Here is a 19075-nt window from a genome sequence, read left to right as displayed (position 1 = left end):
TTTGCACACTTGTTGTCCTCTTTTTGCGTCGGGTGCTGCTGTATCCCCGGGCCTACGTGCGCCACCCTTTGTGACCTTCCCGGCCGAGCGAAATCAATATGGAAGCCGGCCGGGAAAGTCACATGCCGTCTCACTCCATGGCCGTACCGCCGAACGCTAACGTTTTTATTTTCCATGCCCATTGCGGGCGTTGAGTCGAGGGACTTCCCGTTTTCGGTTGAACTGCAGTCTGGGGAGGGGGGTGTTGTTGTGGAGCAGTCACAGGAAGGCATTAGGTTTTGCAAATACCCTCGCCCACCCGCCCACCCACCATTGCAAGGAGCATCTCAACACCCCCCCAAGGCAAAATAGCAGCCCCCTCCCACTCTGCTAGCACAATCCACGCAACCTGTAACAGTTCTTATGTGATACACACACAATTCGCTGACATCTACAAGTCCCCAAATCCACCCGATACAATTTTCTGCTTTTCCGTAGGGCGCCTGCCCTCCACCCACCCACCCGCATTCTGGACTAAACGCCCCCCCCCACCCTGTTTGCAACAACCGAGGAGGGGCAAATTCCCACCCACCCACCCTTTTTTCTAAACCTGCCCAATTCTCTCCCGCTCGTTCGTAAGCCACCCACCCACCCAAATATATCCCTCTCCGACGGCAAACAAACTACGGTTTGATCCTCTTGGTGGAACCGTTGCAGAGCGCGCGCCCCCCCATAAAATATCATGTGGGGGGGGTCTTTTCACAGTGCTTGCCCTTCCTCCTTTCCCCCCCCCCCTCCCCAAAGCACTTCTGTTATTTACATTTCAGCTGGGAATCAGGAAGGATGGAGGGAGGGAGGAGGGGTTGGGAAGAACCGAACTCCCCCCCCCTCCCGCCCTCCCAGCATCCACAAGGGGTTTGGCTAGCCGCCTTCCTCCCGTCGCTAGGCAACCGCATCTTTTCTCCCGGCAACAGCCGCCTCTCTGGTCCCTCCTTCTTCACTGCAGCATCGGGATGGGCCTCGCCAGTTGGTCGGTCTCGTCGGCACAACCGCAGTGGGGGGGGGAGGTGTCGGGTGGAGTGGGGGTGGGGGTGGGCGCCAGAACTGCAGGTCATCAATAATCCAGCGCTTCTGCTCTCAAGAGGGGGGGCTGGGAGTCGAATTGGGGCTGGGAGAACAGCCGGCGGCGGGCGTAGGCCGTGATGTTATCCGGGGCCCTGGTCTGGCTCGGTTGAATGTGCCAAGGACAACATTATCCCCAGGCTGTGGCTGCCAAATGCCACGCGGGCGCCGAGCAGACCTGGGTGTCTGTGGTGGTGGGGGGGGGGATGTCCCCTCCTCCTCCCCCCTCCTGGCCCCCCCTTTGACTATGTATCCTATATTTTATCCGTCTGCCCGCCCCGTCGGCCTGTGTCTGCACGTAGGAAGCCAGAGTGCTGGCTCAGGAGGACATTTCTCGCTGTTGGACAATAGTACAGCTCGCACACTTGAAAAGAACAGGCGTAGCACGCTTGGCAAGGTGGCAGTGTGTGTGTGTGGGGGGGGAGGTCCTCCCCCCCTCCTTTCTGTTGAGAAGAGATTGGAGCGAGAGTTGTCTGGAATGGCGTAGGGTCTGTCTCCTGCTTGAGCGGGGAGGAGGGGTTGGGCTAGAAGACCTCCAAGGTCCTTTCCAATTTTGGCACTGTGTTCGTCTCCTCTTCTTCCTCCTCTTCCTCCTCCTCCTCCTCTCCTCCTCCTCCTTCTAAAGAAAGGACGGGTGGACAACCGTTTGTCTGAAATGGTAGAAGGTGTCCTTCTTGAGCAGGGGGGTTGGACTAGAAGACCTCCAAGGTCCCTCCCAATTCTGTTATTCCTCCTCTTCCCCCTCTTCCCCCTCCTCCTCCTCCTCCTCCTCCTCCTCCTCCTCCTCCTTTTAAAGATGAGATTGGACAACCATTTATCTGAAATGGTAGAAAATGTCCTGCTTGAGCAGAGGGGTTGGACTAGAAGACCTCCAAGGTCCCTTCCAATTCTGTTATTATTATTATTCCTCCTCCTCCTCCTCTTCATCCTCCTCCTCCTCCTCCTCCTCCTCCTCCTCCTTTTAAAGATGAGATTGGACAACCATTTGTCTGAAATGGTAGAGGATGTCCTACTTGAGCAGGGGGTTGGACTAGAAGACCTCCAAGGTCCCTTCCAATTCTGTTATTATTATTCCTCCTCCTCCTCCTCCTCCTCCTTTTAAAGATGAGATTGGACAACCATTTATCTGAAATGGTAGAAAATGTCCTGCTTGAGCAGGGGGGTTGGACTAGAAGACCTCCAAGGTCCCTTCCAATTCTGTTATTATTCCTCCTCTTCCCCCTCCTCCTCCCCCTCCTCCTCCTCCTCCTCCTCCTCCTTTTAAAGATGAGATTGGACAACCATTTGTCTGAAATGGTAGAAAATGTCCTGCCTGAGCAGGGGGTTGGACTAGAAGACCTCCAAGGTCCCTTCCAATTCTGTTATTATTCCTCCTCTTCCCCCTCCTCCTCCCCCTCCTCCTCCTCCTCCTCCTCCTCCTCCTTTTAAAGATGAGATTGGACAACCATTTGTCTGAAATGGTAGAAAATGTCCTGCCTGAGCAGGGAGGTAGGACTAGAAGACCTCCACGGTCCCTCCCAATTCTGTTAACCTCTTCCTCTCCTCCTCCTCCTTCTCCCCCTCCTCCTCCTCTTCTTCCTCCTGCTCCTCCTCTCTTCCTTTTTAAAAAAGCGATTGGGGAACAACTGCTTAAATCTCTTCTTAAAAAAAAACCTCCCGCGACGGAGCGCCCACGATTTCTGGTGGCAGGCTGTTCCACTGGCGAATTGTCTTCACTGTTAGGAAGTTTCACCACGTTGCTTCTCTCCTTGATTGGTTTCCCTCTGTTGCTTCTTTCTCCTGCCCTCGGGTGCTTTGGAGAATACGTTGACCCCTCCCCTCTTCTTTGGGGCAGCCCCTCGAATACTGAAAGATTGCTACCATGCCACCCCTAGTCCACCTTTTCATTAAACCAGATGTACCCAATTCCAGCCGCCGTTCTTTATATAACGTTTCAGCCTCTGCCCCCAATCCCTCCGCTGCTCTTCTCTGTACTCTTTCTAGAGTCTCCACTGTCAGATTCGGACAGTGAGGAGGTTGGGGAGGAACCTGGGCCAGTCCTGGAGTCTGGGGAAGGCTCGGATGAGGGCTCTGTGTCGGAGGCAGAGAGTGGGCCGCCCCAACAGTTACCAGCTGCCTTCGGAGTCAGACATCAGTGAGGCAGAAGAGCAGCTGGAGCCTGTTCTCAATGTGCGCGTGCGCAGAGCTGCCAGACGAAGGGAACAGCTAAAGAACAGGGGTCGACTTGGGAGGAAGGCCGCAGGTGGACGGTGAATGGCCCCTCCCAGAGGGAATAAAAGAGGGAGCGAAAGGGGAGTGGAGTTTGCAGGAGACCATTAGTTCCCTTTCATCGCTCCGGGACTCTCCGAGACTCCTTGCCAGCTTTCGCAGACATCGGCCTGGCGGCTCTCCAAACCAGATGAGGTCTGTGACCGTAAATCCTCCTTTGAAAGACTTTGCTGGAAGTGAAGGAGCAGAATTCACCGAAAATTCATCAAAGGGGTTTTTGGAGTCTGCTTCATACTCTCGGGAAGCCTCGGTCACAATACCAACCTCCTTTTTTTTTTTTGGTTATAACGAGTGCGATCAAAACCGCGTGCCACATTTACCTTATAAAATGATCTTCATTTTTTGATCGTGATTTCTCCCCCCCCCCCCTTCCTCTTCTCTTGCAGGGGTCTCACTTGCTGGTGGTGGCGGCCGTACTCTTGGCGGATGTGAGTTTGGCTTACCTGTTCTCCCTCCTCCTGGCTTGAGACGGGACGATGGAAGCAGGAGGAGCCTTTTGTCCCCGTCCCCCCCGTCTCCCTCCCCCCCACATTTCCTCCTCTTCCTCCTGCTCTTCCCCTCCACCCCCCACCCCAAAGAAGTTTGATATCAAACTCTGATCTCTTCCTCTCTTCTCCCACCCACCCCGCTCCCCTCTCCCCCCCCCCTCTCTTTTTTCACACGTCTTTACTCACCCGCGGCCGTGATTCCGGCTGCCTCTTTAAACTATAAACTTTCTAGATCGTTTACATATAAAGGGCTCTCTTTCTACTGGCGATTTTCATTCCCGTCCTCTCCTCTTTGCTGCTTTCGCCCCCAAATAACCAACATCTCCTTTTTCCCCGCTTCATTCATTCATTCATTCGTTTTATTTTCTTCTTTTTCATCCTTCCCACCTCCCCTTCATTGTGGAACCGTTGGGCACCGGACGGTGCAAATTTATTAAAATGGAGCCGAGGTTGAAGGAGAAATTTTACCCTCCGGAGAATTAAATATTAGGATGGTTGGATTAGAGAGAACGTTAACGTTCGGTGGGCGGCTTGATTGTAACGAAATTTCACGCACGCAAAACACACAATTCCTGAAAATTGGAAGTTGTTCGTTTGGGGATCCTTCCCTCCGGCCTTAGGAGTACAGGCAGTCCTCAACTTACAGATAGGATTTCCGTGGCTAACCAAGGCGGTTTTTTAATAAGGGAGTCGCACCTAATTTTACAACCTCCTTTGCTGCAGTGGTTAAGTGAATCGGACGTTAAAGTGAACCTGGTTTTCTTCCCCCTTGACGCTAAGCTGGTGGGGAAGGAGATCAAGTGATTCCCACAAGACAGTACGACTGGCGTAAATGCTACGCACCCGAATTGTGTTCACCTGAACTTGAGAACGGTCGTAAGTCCAAGGACCGGTCATACGTTGCATCCCCCCCGCAGCGGCCTTGTAACTTTCAGCGGCCTTGTTCCCTTGACCTTGGGAACGGCCCTTAAATGTGAGGAACTGGTCCTAAGACATTTTTTCCGGCACTTTTGTAACTTTGAATGGTTGCTAAACCATTAGTCGTACGTCGAGGACTTCCTGTACAGGCCGGTTTCAACACACAAAAGGTGGGTTGTTTGTTTTTGTTTCTGCATTCCACTTTCTCCGAATAAATGCTCTGAGAAAACACACATCCGCAAGGGTGGGATTCAGCCGGTTCGGACCGGTTCGGCGAACCGGTTTGCTCCGACGATCAGATGGGCCCGTCTGCCCTCCCTCCCTTGTGGTTTACTTACTGTATTTTTCAGAGTATAAGAGGCACTGGAGTATAAGACGCACCAAGGTTTTGAAGAGGCAAATTTAAAAAAAAAACTGTTTGCACTCTGCAGACATCCCAAAAACGGCCTGTTTTTCTCCATGAAAAGGGCATGAATAGCCTTTAGGAGACTTGTAGGGTGCTCCTAGTGGGTGGGGCCCCAAAACGAACAGTCCGTTTTTCTCACAAATGGGCCCATTTTTTGTCAAAAAAAGAGGCCATGCATAGCCTTTAGGAGGCTTATAGAGTGCTTCTGGGGGCTGGGGGGGGAAAATGATCAAAAAACAGCCCGTTTTTGCTCATTTTTGCCCTCCCCAGCCCCCAGGCGCACTCTGCAAGGCTCCTAAAGGCTATGCACGGCCATTTTGATGAAGGGGGCGGGGTTTCAAGAGGCCAAAAATGCTGTATTCAGTGTATAAGACGCACCCAGATTTTCAGCCTCTTTTTTGAGGGGAAAAGGTGCGTCTTATACGGGGATTTGCCGGGCCTCAGCTGTGTTACTCCCCAGAAGTAACGTGGAAAGTAACGCGATCACCAAACGGGGTTGTTAAACCTGCAGGATCCCACCACTGCCCAATACGTCTTTAGAAACAGTGCAATTTTGAGAAAATGGCGGACCACATTTTGATCCCGCTCTCTTATTTCCTTCCCCTAATCTTTAATTCTCCGCCTTTTTTTAAAAAAAAAAAAAACCAAAAAACCCCTTTTCCGCTCTCTTTGCTTGTTTCCTCCCCGCCCCCCCGCCCCAAGACTTTCTTTTCTAACAAACGACGAGTGGGGGGGGGAGGGCGGGAAAAGAACCAACCGACCAACCAGACCAAAAGATGAACCGACGAGCCACCGTCGCCACGCATCCGTTTCCTTTGGACGCTTTTATAAACTTTTTTCTCGCAGCGTTTGAATACTTTAAACACACACACACACACACACACACACACACAAAACTTATAAACTTAACGAGAGAGGGTGAATGGGAGATTCCTGACGCCGGGGTTGGGGCATGGGGAGGAAGAAAAAAATATCGGACTTTGGAAAACCCGGGAATGGTGCTACTGGGGAAGTATCGGGGTGCGTGGGGAAGCGGGGCGGGGGGAAAGAGGGTGTTTTTGGACCACGCTGCGAGATACCTCTTTGGGGAAAACGGGAGGTGGTAGAGAGGTCACAAAGAAGAGGATGCTTGCTCTTGGGAGAATCTCTTGGGGATTATTTCAGCCTCGATTCCTGGGGTTGCAAAGAAAAACAAAAAACGACATGGAGAAAATTGCAAAAATTTCTGAGAATGAAGCACTTTAAACAGCCGCGGCGTTTTCACCCACTCACCCACCCGCGAGAAAATTCACCGGCCAAGGAAGCAAAGGCTTTGCCACGGGGGCTGTGGGACTTAGCGGGTGGGTCGGTGGGGTGGAAACAGGAGAGATGATAGTTTGCCTTCGAGACGGGGAAGAGTTGACCCCCCCCCTAATTGGGGGGGGGGAACAAGAACAAAAAAGACAAAAAAAACCAACAACCACAACAACCCCAAACTCAAGTAGCTGTGCCTTTGGGAGAGAAAATGTGCAATAGAAATATATATATACAAATATATATATAGCGCCTGGAACGGCCCGGATTTCCAAAAACGAGATGGAAGGGGGAAAAAACGGCTTTTCAAAACAAAACAAAACAAAAAATCCGGAATTTTCTAGGCTTGTGTCGCGTGCAATACGAGAAAAAAATTGCCTTCGGGATCTAACAAGGAGAGGCAATTTTTTTTTAAAAAAAATTAAATAAAAAGGGCAGATGTTGTCAAAAACGAGGGCTTTTGAGGGGCAGGGAGCCGTGCGGCCCCCTTCCCTACATTTCGGTTTGGTGGGTGCTTGGAACGACTGTGAAGGCGCGTGAGCCGCAAGACGAGGAAGAAGAGGAGGATGAGGATGTGTTGGGAGGTCCTTTGGTTTAGGATGGTGTCCCTTTCCCCCCCCCCGCCCCCACTCCAAGGAATCTCTTGTTTGACCCTTTCCTGGAATTTTTGCATGAGGATGTGACTGAACCTTTTTTGCTGCGTGCCGTGTATACCGAGAATGTCTGTATAGCCAAGCGAAACATAAAATAAAAATTTAAAAAAAATAAAAAAGAGGAAAAAAATGATAACAATAATAATAATAATAATATGAAATAACCCTACGAATAATCATGAAAATAACCCTTCTGTACTGGATTTTTTCTACTGCCTGTTTCCTCCCTTTCCCCGCCCCCTTCCCCTTTTTTCTTCCTTTCCCCGTTCCTTTCTTTCTTCGTTTGCCTTTTCGACTGGATATTTCTAATTTCGTGTCTTTGGGATTGAGAAAAACAAAACAAAACAAAACACACAAAAAAAATATAAGCCTTGCAGGAAAAACAAAAAAGAATTTAATAAAATATATTCATTAAAAAAGAACGACGACCTTGGCTGGCGGATGTGTGTGTTTTTCTTGGGCGGGGGGGCGTGGCGGGGGGGGGGAGAGGGAAATCTGCACCGGGATCGCGGCGGGGATCGGATTCCAGGTTAACAGTGGAAATTAAAATTGTGAACGGGTTAAAAAAACAAAAGTCATTTTTAAGGGGAGCCATGCTGTGTTGAGTGTGAAGATGTGAATTTGTGTATGCATACAACGGTTCCACCACAAAACCGCGTTCGACTAAAGGGCGCTCGACGAAACCGCGTAGCTGACGTCATCACAGGGCAACAACAGCGCGGAGACAGAAGCACGCTGTAAACGCTAAACCTAAAATTAACCCCTAAACCTAACCCTAACCCCTAACCCTAATCCTAAACCTAATCCTAACCCTTAACCTAACCCTAAACCTAACCCTTATCCTAACCCTAACCCTTATCCTAACCCTAAACCTAACCCTTAACCTAACCCTAAACCTAACCCTAAACCTAACCCTAACCCTTGACCTAAACCTAAACCTAACCCTTAACCTAACCCTAACCCTTAAACTAACCCTAAACCTAATCCTAACCCTTAACCTAAACCTAACCCTTATCCTAACCCTAACCCTTAACCTAACCCTAAACCTAACCCTTACCTTAAGTTGAATCGGCTTGCTTTCAAAGCGCTATTTAAAGCGCCCTTCTTTCTCCGCGCTCCCTGTTGATGACATCAGCGACGCGGTTTAATCGGGCGCGCTTTAGTCGAGCGCGGTTTTGTCGTGCCACGCATACAACAGCAGTGGGTTGCATGTTTCATTACCACCAGTTCGCCCCGCACGGGCACGCCTGCTTTACACGCACCTCCCGCTCACGCGTGTGCCTTCCACACAGGCCTAAAAAATGTGCCTAAATAGGACGGTTTCTTGCGAGCCGATCCGAACCGGCTGAATACTTACCTCTGGCATGGAATCATGTACAATCTCTCTTGTGCGGCAAGCTATCCTCAATCCTTCTGCGGGACTAAACCATGAACAAATCTAAGCTTCGTTTAATCTAAGCTTCCTGTTTCTTTATTCTGTCCAATATTTGGGGCCCAGATAAGCGGATCTGTTGAAATTGGAAGGGGGGGGGGAAGAAAAATAAAATATTGTGCGATTTACTTGCTTTTTTAAAAAACCTGGGGTGTTCCAACACTCCAGACTCGGAAAAACAAGGTGTTTGGGCAGTTGAAGCAGTCCTTAAGTCAGCCACTGCCTCGCTTAGCGACCGTTTGCAGTTATGACAAATGAAATGGAAGAGGGGCAGGTCAAATAACCCACAGAGGGTGCCCAAGAGTTACAGAAAACTCAACCCTTTGCTGCCATCTAGTGTTTGGTTTGGAACAGTGGCAGCTCGGACCGAACAGCCAGCAGAAGGAAGTTGGTACAAAAAATTGGAAAGCAATTCTGAATTGCCCCAAGCATGCACTGTCCTGCTGAAATCCTTCGTGGGTGAGAGGAAAAAAGAAGAGTGAGGGAAGGAAGGAAGGAAGGAAGGAGATAAGAATTGAGGGGGGGGGAGAGAGAAGGAAGGAGAGGAAGAAGTAAAAAGAAAATTGAGATATGGAAGGAAGGAATCGGGGAGGAAAACAGAAGGATGGAATCGGAAGGAGAGAAAAGGAAGGAGGGAGCGAAAGAAGGGAAAAAAGGGAAGAAAATTGAGGGAAGGAAGGCATCAGGGAGGGAGAGAGAAGGAAGGAAAGAGGGAAGGAAGGAAGCGGAAAAGGAGAGAATGAAGGAGGGAGGGAGGAAAAGAAAGGGAAGAAAATTGAAGGAGGGAAGGAAGGAGGGAAGAGGTAGCGAAAGAAGGAAAGAATTGTGAAAGGAGAGAAGGAGAGTGAGAAGGAAAAGAAAGAAGAAAATTGAGGGAAGGAAGGAATTGGGAAGGGAGAGAAAAGGAAGGGAAAAGAAGGAAGAAAATTGAGGGAGGAAAGGAAGGAGGGAAAGAATCAGGAAAGGAGAGGGAAGGAAGGAGGGAGAGAAGGAAAAGAAAGAAAATTGAGGGAGGGAAGGAATCGGGGAGGGAGAGCAGGAAGGAAAAAAAGGGAAGCAAATTAAGGGAGGGAAGGAAGGAGGGAAAGAGGGAGCTAGAGGAGGAAGGAAGGACGGAATTGGGGAGGGAGAGAGAAGGATGGAGGGAGAGAATGAAGGAAAAGAAAGGGAAGAAAATTGAGATGGGGAAGGAAAGGGAGAAGGGAAGAAAGTTGAGGGAGAGAAGGAGGAAAGGGAGGAAGGAGAAGAATTGAGGAAGGGAGAAAGAAGGGAAGGGGAGAAAGAAGTAAAAGAAGGAAATTGGGGAGGGAGAAGAAAGGAAGGGTTCTATAATTTCCGCTCTTTAAACGCATCTATGGAAACTGTCTACTGACACCGGAAACTAGGTAAGTGGTTCAGTCAATTCTGCATGTTTTATATCTATGGTCCTGTGAACCTTCGAGAGGAAAGACCCTCGCCCTAGAAAGACAATTTCCGGATGACGACGCTCTAGCCGTTTGGTCAAGCGCGATCAGAAAGCTTTGCTGCCCCCTGCCGCTCGTTTTGGTTTTTATTCTTCCATCTCTGGAATCTCCCTGCTCTTAACGGGCAACGAAGTGACCTAGGGAGGACGATGTTAACGACTCCGATCTCGGCTCAGGATGATGGGTTCTGTAATCCCATAGAAAATATTTGGGGGGGCTGCCCGATTGGGGTGAAGCTGTGAGACGGCCAGCTTTGCAGACCCGAGATTTCATCCTAATCCTCAGCTTTCCCTTCTGGGACACGTGCAGAAAAAAATGGAATTGCCCAGCACGTCTGAATGCACTGACTTGCTACCTACAGAAATCACCAATAAAGTGGAATTTGCAAACATCAGGCATTTGCATCAGGCTGGCTTTAAGGCCGGAGCTGGCTTTGAGGAATTGCCCGACGCATAAAGAAAGAAAGAAAGTGGGAATAAAACATAAGATAAAAATTGCTTGCAAAACAGGTATGGCTTTTTGTGCGCCAGGACGCCTGGATCTGGGTGCAAACTCACTTACCTGTCTGCGACTTAGTTTCCTTCTCCAGGTAAAAGATTTTCTGCAGGGGGCGGAGGGGAGGTTGGCTTAAAACCCTTAAAGGTTCTTTTGCACGGACTGTATTTCCCAAAACACAATCGCTCCCATAAATCAGAGTTTTCCACCTTTGACAATGTGGTGGAGATGTGTTTGGCTTCAACTCCCAACTTCGATTCTCCAGCCAGCGTGCTGGTGGGGAAGCACAGCAGTAGGAGATGTTGGTATTATTGTTATAGCTGTTGCTACTTGGGCTTTTCTTAGCTTGATAAGAGGTGCGTGTGTGTGTGTGTGTGTGTGTGTGTGTGAGAGAGAGAGAGAGAGAGAGAGAGAGAGAGAGATGAAGGGATGGATTTAAATTGATAGGCTTGGAGAGAGAGAGAGGAGAGAGAGAGAAGTAGCAATAGCAATAGCAGTTAGACTTATATACCGCTTCATAGGGCTTTCAGCCCTCTCTAAGCTGTTTACAGAGTCAGCATATCGCCCCCAACAATCTGGGTCCTCAGTAGGTAGGTAGGTAGGTAGGTAGGTAGATAGATTTAAATTGATTGGAGAGAGAAAGAGATGATAGAGATAGATAGATTAGATAGACAGATGATAGATATAGATGATTTAAATTGGTAGTCTTGTATGTATGTATGTATAGTAGAGAGAGATGGACGATGATAGATAGATAGATAGATAGATAGATAGATAGATAGATAGATGTAGATGGGTAGGTAGGTAGGTAGGTAAGGTAGGTAGGTAGGTAGGTAGGTAGGTAGATAGATAGATAGATAGATAGATAGATAGATAGATAGATAGATAGATAGATAGATAGATAGATAGATATAGATAGAGATGTAGATATGTAGATAGATATAGATATAGGTAGGTAGGTAGGTAGGTAGGTAGGTAGGTAGACAGACAGACAGACAGACAGATAGATATATGTAGATAGAAACTGCATGTAGATAGATATAGATAGGTAGGTAGATAGGTAGGTATAGGTATATATAAATAGGTAGGTAGGTAGATAGATAGATAGATAGATAGATAGATAGATAGATAGATAGATAGATAGATAGATAGATAGATAGATAGATAGATAGATAGATAGATATAGATATATAGGTAGATAGATATAGATAAATAGACGATAGGTAGGTAGGTAGGTAGGTAGGTAGGTAGAGGTAGAGATATATAGATATTGATGTAGATATAGATAGGTAGATAGAGAGAGAGAGAGAGATTATTTAAATTGGTAGGCTTGTATGTATGTATATTAGAGAGAGATGAAATATATATATATAATTAGATTTTACAACCCCCGGTATGCCCAAATATGGGAGGAAGATCACTACTTCCAATCTCTATCCTTCGGCTCGTCACAAGAGACCATCCAGGCAGAAACCCAATATTTTTACTGTTGCCTTTTTGTTACATTTTGTTGTATTTGTGCTCATTTGTTGTATCAGCACAAATACAACAAGATAGATTATACATACATACATACATACATACATACATACATACATACATACATACATACATACATACATATAAAGATAGACGGAGAGAGAGAGAGAGATTATTTAAATTGGTAGGCTTGTATCTATGTATGTGTATGTCTATATATGTGTGTGTGTGTTTGTGTGTGTGTATTATTTCCAGGTTGAATCTCTCCTTGATCAGTTTCCTTCCATTATTCCTCATCTGGCCTTCGAGTGCCTTGGAGAATAGCTTGACACCCCCCCCCCCCTCTCTGGGGCAGCCCCTCAAATATTGGAAGACTGCTATCATGTCTCCCCTGGTCCTTCACTATAGCTGGCAAGTCTTCCTTTCCATGCTATCCCACGCTTCAATTGTGGTAATGGTAAAGGTTCCCCTCGCACATATGTGCTAGTCATTCCCGACTCTAGGGGGCGGTGCTCATTTCCGTTTCAAAGCCGAAGAGCCAGCGCTGTTCGAAGATGTTCTCCGTGGTCAAGTGGCCGGCATGACTCAATGCCGAAGGTGCACGGAACGTTGTTCCCTTCCCACCAAAGGTGGTTCCTATTTTTCTACTTGCATTTTTTTACGTGCTTTCGAACGGCCATTTTGGCAGAAGCCGGGACAAGTAACGGGAGCTCCCTCCGTTACGCAGCACTAGGGATTCGAACCGCCGAAGTGCCAACCTTTCTGATCGACAAGCTCAGCGTCTTAGCCACCGAGCCTTCGCGTCAATTGTGTTAGGACGGGCTTTAAAGCAGTTTTAATATCTAAACTTGACAACTCGAAGGTGGATGGACTTCATCTCCCAGAGTTCCCCGAGAGTTGTCTGGGGAATCCTGGGAGTTGAAGTCCACCCATCTTCAAAATTGTTGTGGATGAGCCACGCAGCTTTAACGGCATCCCTGGAGGCTTTCAAGAAGAGATTGGGCTGCCATTTGTCAGAAATGGTGTAGGGTCTCCTGCTTGGGCCTGGGGTTGGACTAGATGACCTAGAAGGTCCCTTCCAACCCTGTTAATCTGTAAATATGAAGCCTCCCCCACATGTCGCGCATCCTTTGTCCAACAGAGGGCGCCCTGGGCCAAACTACCTCTCCAAATTCAGGTGAGGTCACCTGCCCAGGTTGAAACCTATCCGGAACTGCGAGAAAGTTAACTTGGGATCGGAAGGAGAGGCAGAGAGAGAGAGAGAGAGAGAAGGAATTCCCAGCTGTTGTTTCCCTGCTTTTCCAGGAACGGAAGAAGGCCACGGGGAGGTCTTCTCTTCTGGACAGGTGACGGGATATTTGCAGGGTAAGAAGAAGAAGTAATGAAAAGAAAGAGAGAAAAAGAGAGAGAGAGAGAGAGAGAGAGAGAGAGAGAGAGAGAGAGAGAGGGAGGGAAAGAGACAAGTTGGCTTGAAAGTTGGCTTGAAAGTTTCAAGCCACTCCCAACGTTCGCTGATCTAATCCAATTTGCAAATTAATTTTGCAAGGGCCCCCTTTTCTTCCCCCCCCCCAATCCTCCGGATGAGAAATAAGGGGAAGGGTCTTGGTGAATTTAAAATTGGGGGGTTAGAGACCTCAGGGGGGGGCTTGAATGGGGTGGAAGTCCGTCCTAGAAGAAGCAGGCATTGAAACTCGAATCCCTTGAAGAGTTTAAGGTTTCACAAAGCAAAGAAAATAGTTTCTGATGCCGGGGGGACTTCGGAAGGTTTCCGGTTCCTTCAAGCAAGGAGCAAAGCAGAAAGTAGAATTTATTGGGGGTGAGAAGGTGCCAAAAAACCCCACGAAGCCAAAAATAAATAAATAAATTAGGCAGCTTGGTTTGCATTGGGGTTCTAACTCATCGTCATAATTAGCATTTTGTTTCAGCTGCCTGGAGTCCGGGTTGAACCAAAGCTGGCGTGGGTGACCGCTTACGAGAAGGAATCAAAGATATTATCCTAAACCACCTTTTTTTAAAAAACACCTTCTTTTAACTGTTTTCATGTCTGCCCGCTCAGTCAAAGATTACGAATTGGCAGCCGTGATTTTACAGCCGGAGGGGTGGCAGTATGCAAACTAGCTGAGGAAGAAATGGAATGGAATAGAATGGAATATAGAATATAGAAATAGAATATAGACGATAGACTATAGGAATAGAATAGAATAGGAATAGGAATAGAGTAGAATAGAACAGAATAGAATGTAAAAATAGAATATAGAATATAGGAATGGAATAGAATTAGAATAGAATGTAGAAATAGAATATAGAAATAGAATATAGACTATAGACTATAGTAATAGAATAGAATAGAATAGAATATAGAATAGACTATAGGAATAGAATAGAATGTAGAAATAGAATATAGACTATAGACTATAGGAATAGAATAGGAATAGGAATGAAATAGAATTAGAATTAGAATAGAATAGAATGTAGAAATAGAATATAGAATATAGACTATAGTAATAGAATGGAATGGAACAGAATAGAATAGAATATAGAATAGACTATAGACTATAGGAATAAGATAGAATAGAATAGGAATAGAATAGAATAGAATGTAGAAATAGAATATAGACTATAGGAATAGAATAGGAATAGGAATAGAGTAGAATAGAACAGAATAGAATGTAGAAATAGAATATAGAATATAGAATATAGGACTAGAATAGAATATAGAATATAGGAATAGAAATGAATAGAATAGAATATAGAATATAGAATAGAATGTAGAAATAGAATATATATAGGAATAGAATAGGAATAGGAATAGAGTAGAACAGAATAGAATGTAGAAATAGAATATAGAATATAGACTATAGTAATAGAATGGAATGGAACAGAACAGAACAGAACAGAATAGAATATAGAATAGACTATAGACTATAGGAATAGAATAGAATAGGAATAGAGTAGAATAGAATAGAATGTAGAAATAGAATATAGAAATAGAATATAGACTATAGTAATAGAATACAATGGAACGGAACAGAATATAGAATAGTCTGTAGACTATAGGAATAAAATAGAATGGAATAGGAATAGAATAGAATGTAGAAGTAGAATATAGAAATAGAATATAGATTATAGTAATAGAATGGAATGGAATGGAATAGAACAGAACAGAATAGAATATAGAATAGACTATAAACTATAGGAATAAAATAGAATAGGAATAGAATAGAATGTAGAAATAGAATATAGGAATAGAATAGAATGTAGAAATAGACTATAGACTATAGGACTAGAATAGAATATAGAATATAGGAATAGAAATGAATAGAATAGAATTCTTTATTGGCCACGTGTGGTTGGACACACAAGGCATTTGTCTCTGGTTCATATGCTCTCAGTGTACCTAAAATGGCAAGACACATTCATCAATAACCACAAGGTGCAACACTTAATGATAATCCTAGGATACAAATAAGCCATCAATATCCATATCAATCGTAAGGATACAAGCAGTGAAGTCCCAGTCCTGCAGTCCTTAGTGGGAGGAGATGGGTGACGGGAACGATGAGAAGACTAGTAGTAATAGCAATGCGGCCTCAGTCAATGGTTTGACCAGTGGGGAGGGGGTTATTTGTTTAGCAGAGGGATGGCGTTCGGGGGGGGGGAAAAACTGTCCTTGTGTCTAGTTGTCTAGGTGTGCAGTGCCCTATAGCGTCGCTTTGAGGGTAGGAGTTGAAACAATTGATGTCCAGGATCCGAGGGGGTCTGTAGATATTTTCACGGCCCCCTTTTTGATTCGTACAGGATACAGGTCCTCGATGGAAGGCAGGTTGGTAGCCATTGTTTTTTTTTCTTTCGGTCCTAACTATCCGTCGAAGTCCGTGTCCGTCTTGTTGGGTTGCAGAACCAAACCAGACAGTTGTGGAGGTGCAGATGAACAGACTCCATCCTTCCTCTGTAGAACTATATCAGCAGCTCCTTGGGAAGTTTGAGCTTCCTGAGTTGGAAATAATGGGTGGGAACTGAACAAGGAGAGAGATTCGACCTGGAAATAAGGAGAAATGTCCTGACAGTGAGAACAATCCACCGATGGGACAGAAGTTGCCTTCGGAAGTTGTGGGAGCTTCATCCCTGGAGGCTTTCAAGAAGAGACTGGACTGCCCCTCTGTCAGAAATGGTGTAGGGTGTCCGGCTTGGGCAGTGGGGGTTGGACTAGATGACCTCCAAGGTCCCTATCGAGTCTGTTAATATGTAATTCAGGGAGCTGAAGTCCACAAGTCTTAAAAGTTGCCAAAGTGGGAGGCATGGGAGAAGAACATCTTGTGATGTTCACGGACTTCAGCGAGGACATGCCATCAATTCAACTGGCTGTGAATAAAAAATCTCTCTCTCTCTCTCTCTCTCTCTCTCTCTCTCCCTCCCTCCCTCCCTCCCTCCCTCCCTCCCTCCCTCCCTCTCTCTCTCTCTCTCTCTCTCTCTCTCTCTGTGAGAATGAAATAGAATATAGGAATAGAACAGAACAGGGCAGGACAGAATATAATGTAGAAATAGAATATAGGAATAGAATAGAAATAGAATATAGGAATAGAATAGAATTGAATATAGGAATAGAATTGAATATAGAATAGAAATAGAAGAAATAGAATATAGAATATAGGAATAGAATAGAATATAGAAATAGAATATAGGAATAGAATAGAATAGAAATAGAATAGAAATAGAATATAGGAATAGAATAGAATAGAATATAGAATATAGGAATAGAATAGAATATAGAATAGAAATAGAAGAAATAGAATATAGAATATAGGAATAGAATAGAATATAGAATATAGGAATAGAATAGAATATAGAATATAGGAATAGAAGAGAAGAGAATATAGAATAGAAAGAAGAAATAGAATATAGGATATAGGATATAGGAATAGAATAGAATAGAAATAGAATATAGGAATAGAATAGAATATAGGAATAGAATAGAATATAGAATATAGGAATAGAATAGAATATAGAATATAGGAATAGAAGAGAAGAGAATATAGAATAGAAAGAAGAAATAGAATATAGGAATAGAATATAGAATATAGGAATAGAATAGAATATAGAATTGAAATAGAAGAAATAGAATATAGGAATAGAATAGAATATAGAAATAGAATATAGGAATAGAATAGAATATAGAATAGAAATAAAAGAAATAGAATATAGAATATAGGAATAGAATAGAATATAGAATTGAAATAGAAGAAATAGAATATAGGAATAGAATAGACTATAGAAATAGAATACAGGAATAGAATAGAATATAGAATAGAAATAGAAGAAACAGAATATAGGATATAGGAATAGAATAGAATATAGAATTAAAATAGAAGAAATAGAATATAGAATATAGGAATAGAATAGAACAGAATAGAATGTAGAAATAGAATATAGACTATTTAACACAAGATTTCTTTACCTTGGCAACTTTGAGGATGGTTGGACTGGACTTCAACTCCCAGAATAGACTTCGATTCCCAGAATTCCTTAGCTGAGGAATTCTGGGAAGTCCGTCGGTCTCAAAAGTCATCCAAGATGCGAGACCCCCCACTCCCCTTGGCCCGATTTAGAAAAACAGTGTGGGTTTGCCAGTAAGCACAGTTGATTCCGCTTCAATTCACGTAATTTAAGGAATTCTGAAATCAACCTCGTTGGCTGTAATTAGAGTCAATCACGAAGGAACAAACCTAAGCCGGGTTCAGACGCTCCGGTCAACCTTAACCCGGGTTCGGCGTCTCGAAGAGAAATGGCTGTGCAAAACTCAAGACTGAAAAGTTTTGCGCGGCCGATCCCCAAATCCCCAACTTAAATTCTGCGTTTTGTAACTCCGATGCACCTGAGATGATGGTTTAATGATGGACTTGGGTCCCGAGTTCTAAACTTGCGGTTTTTTTCAAGGGGGGGGGGATTGCAAGAAAAAATTCACACCATGCAAAGAAGACGAGGAATTTCTACTAAATCCTAACAAATGATCCCTTGTGCCGTATTTCCTTTCTCGTTTAGGATGTCGGAGGGTCCGCTCACCTTACCGGTCCTCATCCGGACCATCCGGAGTGCCCGGACGCAGGCGGAGGAACGGGAATTAGTACAACGGGAAAGCGCCAAAATCAGGAGTGCTTTTCGGGGCGATGAATCGGGGAACCGGGCCTCCAATTTGGCGAAACTGCTCTACATCTATATGTTGGGCTATCCTGCCCACTTCGGACAGGTACGTAACCGCTAGTCCTCGACTTACAACGATCCGTTTAATGACCGTTCAAAGGGACGGCAGCCCTGGAAAAAGGGACCTGCGACCGTTGTTCACCCATACGACCGTTGCCACATCCCCATGGTCACGGGATCAGAATTCAGATGTGAATTCAAATGTTCACATTTATAACGGTCGCGGTGTCCCGGGGTCACGAGATTCCCCATTTTACGACCTCCCGACAAGCAGGGGAAGGCCGATTCACTTAACAGCCGTGTGACTCACTGAACAACTGCAGGGATTCGCTTAACAACCGTGGCGAGAAAGGTCGTAAAACGGGGCCAGAATTCCGCTTAACCAATGGTCACGTGATCCCAACTTACAACGGCACTGGAAACAGTACCCGACGGCCGTTTTTCACACTTACGACCGTCACAGCAGCCCCATGGCCACGTGATCCAAATTCAGAGACTTGGCAACTGTCTCACTTTTATGACCGTTACAACGTTCCCCTTTTGCGACCTTCGGACACACCGAGTCAACGGGGAAGCTGTAACACCCGTGTGACTAGCTTAACAACTGCATTGATTCGCTCAACAACAAGCAGGTGGCAAGAACGGTGGTAAAATGGAGCGAAACTCGCTTAACAACCGTCCCGCTTCGCAACGGAGTTGAGGACTGCCTGTGATTTTGTAAGAATTCAGCAAAGCATCTATAAATATATTACATGCATGCAAATTGTGAAAGAGCAAAAAATAACTTTTGCTTTTGGATGGGTTAAGCGTCAAAATGCCGTCCTTCCTTGGTGGCCATTTTGTAAGCTGCCATTTTGATTTCCCACCATGCCCCTAACTGA

At 45.5% G+C, this 19075-nt stretch overlaps 2 protein-coding genes across 2 annotated transcripts in view; both read left to right on the top strand.

Annotated features, from left to right (window-relative positions):
- JPH4 (junctophilin 4) overlaps positions 1-7869 on the top strand; it is a 35289-nt gene extending 27420 nt beyond the window's left edge. The window contains exon 6 of the mRNA XM_087714237.1: positions 3756-7869. Coding sequence (XP_087570363.1) covers positions 3756-3836 — 81 coding nt within the window. The 3' untranslated portion in view covers positions 3837-7869. The remainder of the gene's footprint in view (positions 1-3755) is intronic.
- Positions 7870-13207: 5338 nt separating this feature from the next.
- AP1G2 (adaptor related protein complex 1 subunit gamma 2) overlaps positions 13208-19075 on the top strand; it is a 41247-nt gene continuing 35379 nt past the window's right edge. Inside the window, exons 1-2 of the mRNA XM_087714236.1 lie at positions 13208-13361; positions 18036-18240. Coding sequence (XP_087570362.1) covers positions 18037-18240 — 204 coding nt within the window. The 5' untranslated portion in view covers positions 13208-13361; position 18036. The remainder of the gene's footprint in view (positions 13362-18035; positions 18241-19075) is intronic.

This window comes from Thamnophis sirtalis, unplaced genomic scaffold (assembly GCF_051295495.1).
Source record: "Thamnophis sirtalis isolate CommonGarterSnake01/CBP01778 unplaced genomic scaffold, rThaSir2_p1.2 scaffold_4, whole genome shotgun sequence".
Taxonomy (NCBI): domain Eukaryota; kingdom Metazoa; phylum Chordata; class Lepidosauria; order Squamata; family Natricidae; genus Thamnophis; species Thamnophis sirtalis.
This window is presented reverse-complemented; position numbering and strand designations above follow the sequence as displayed.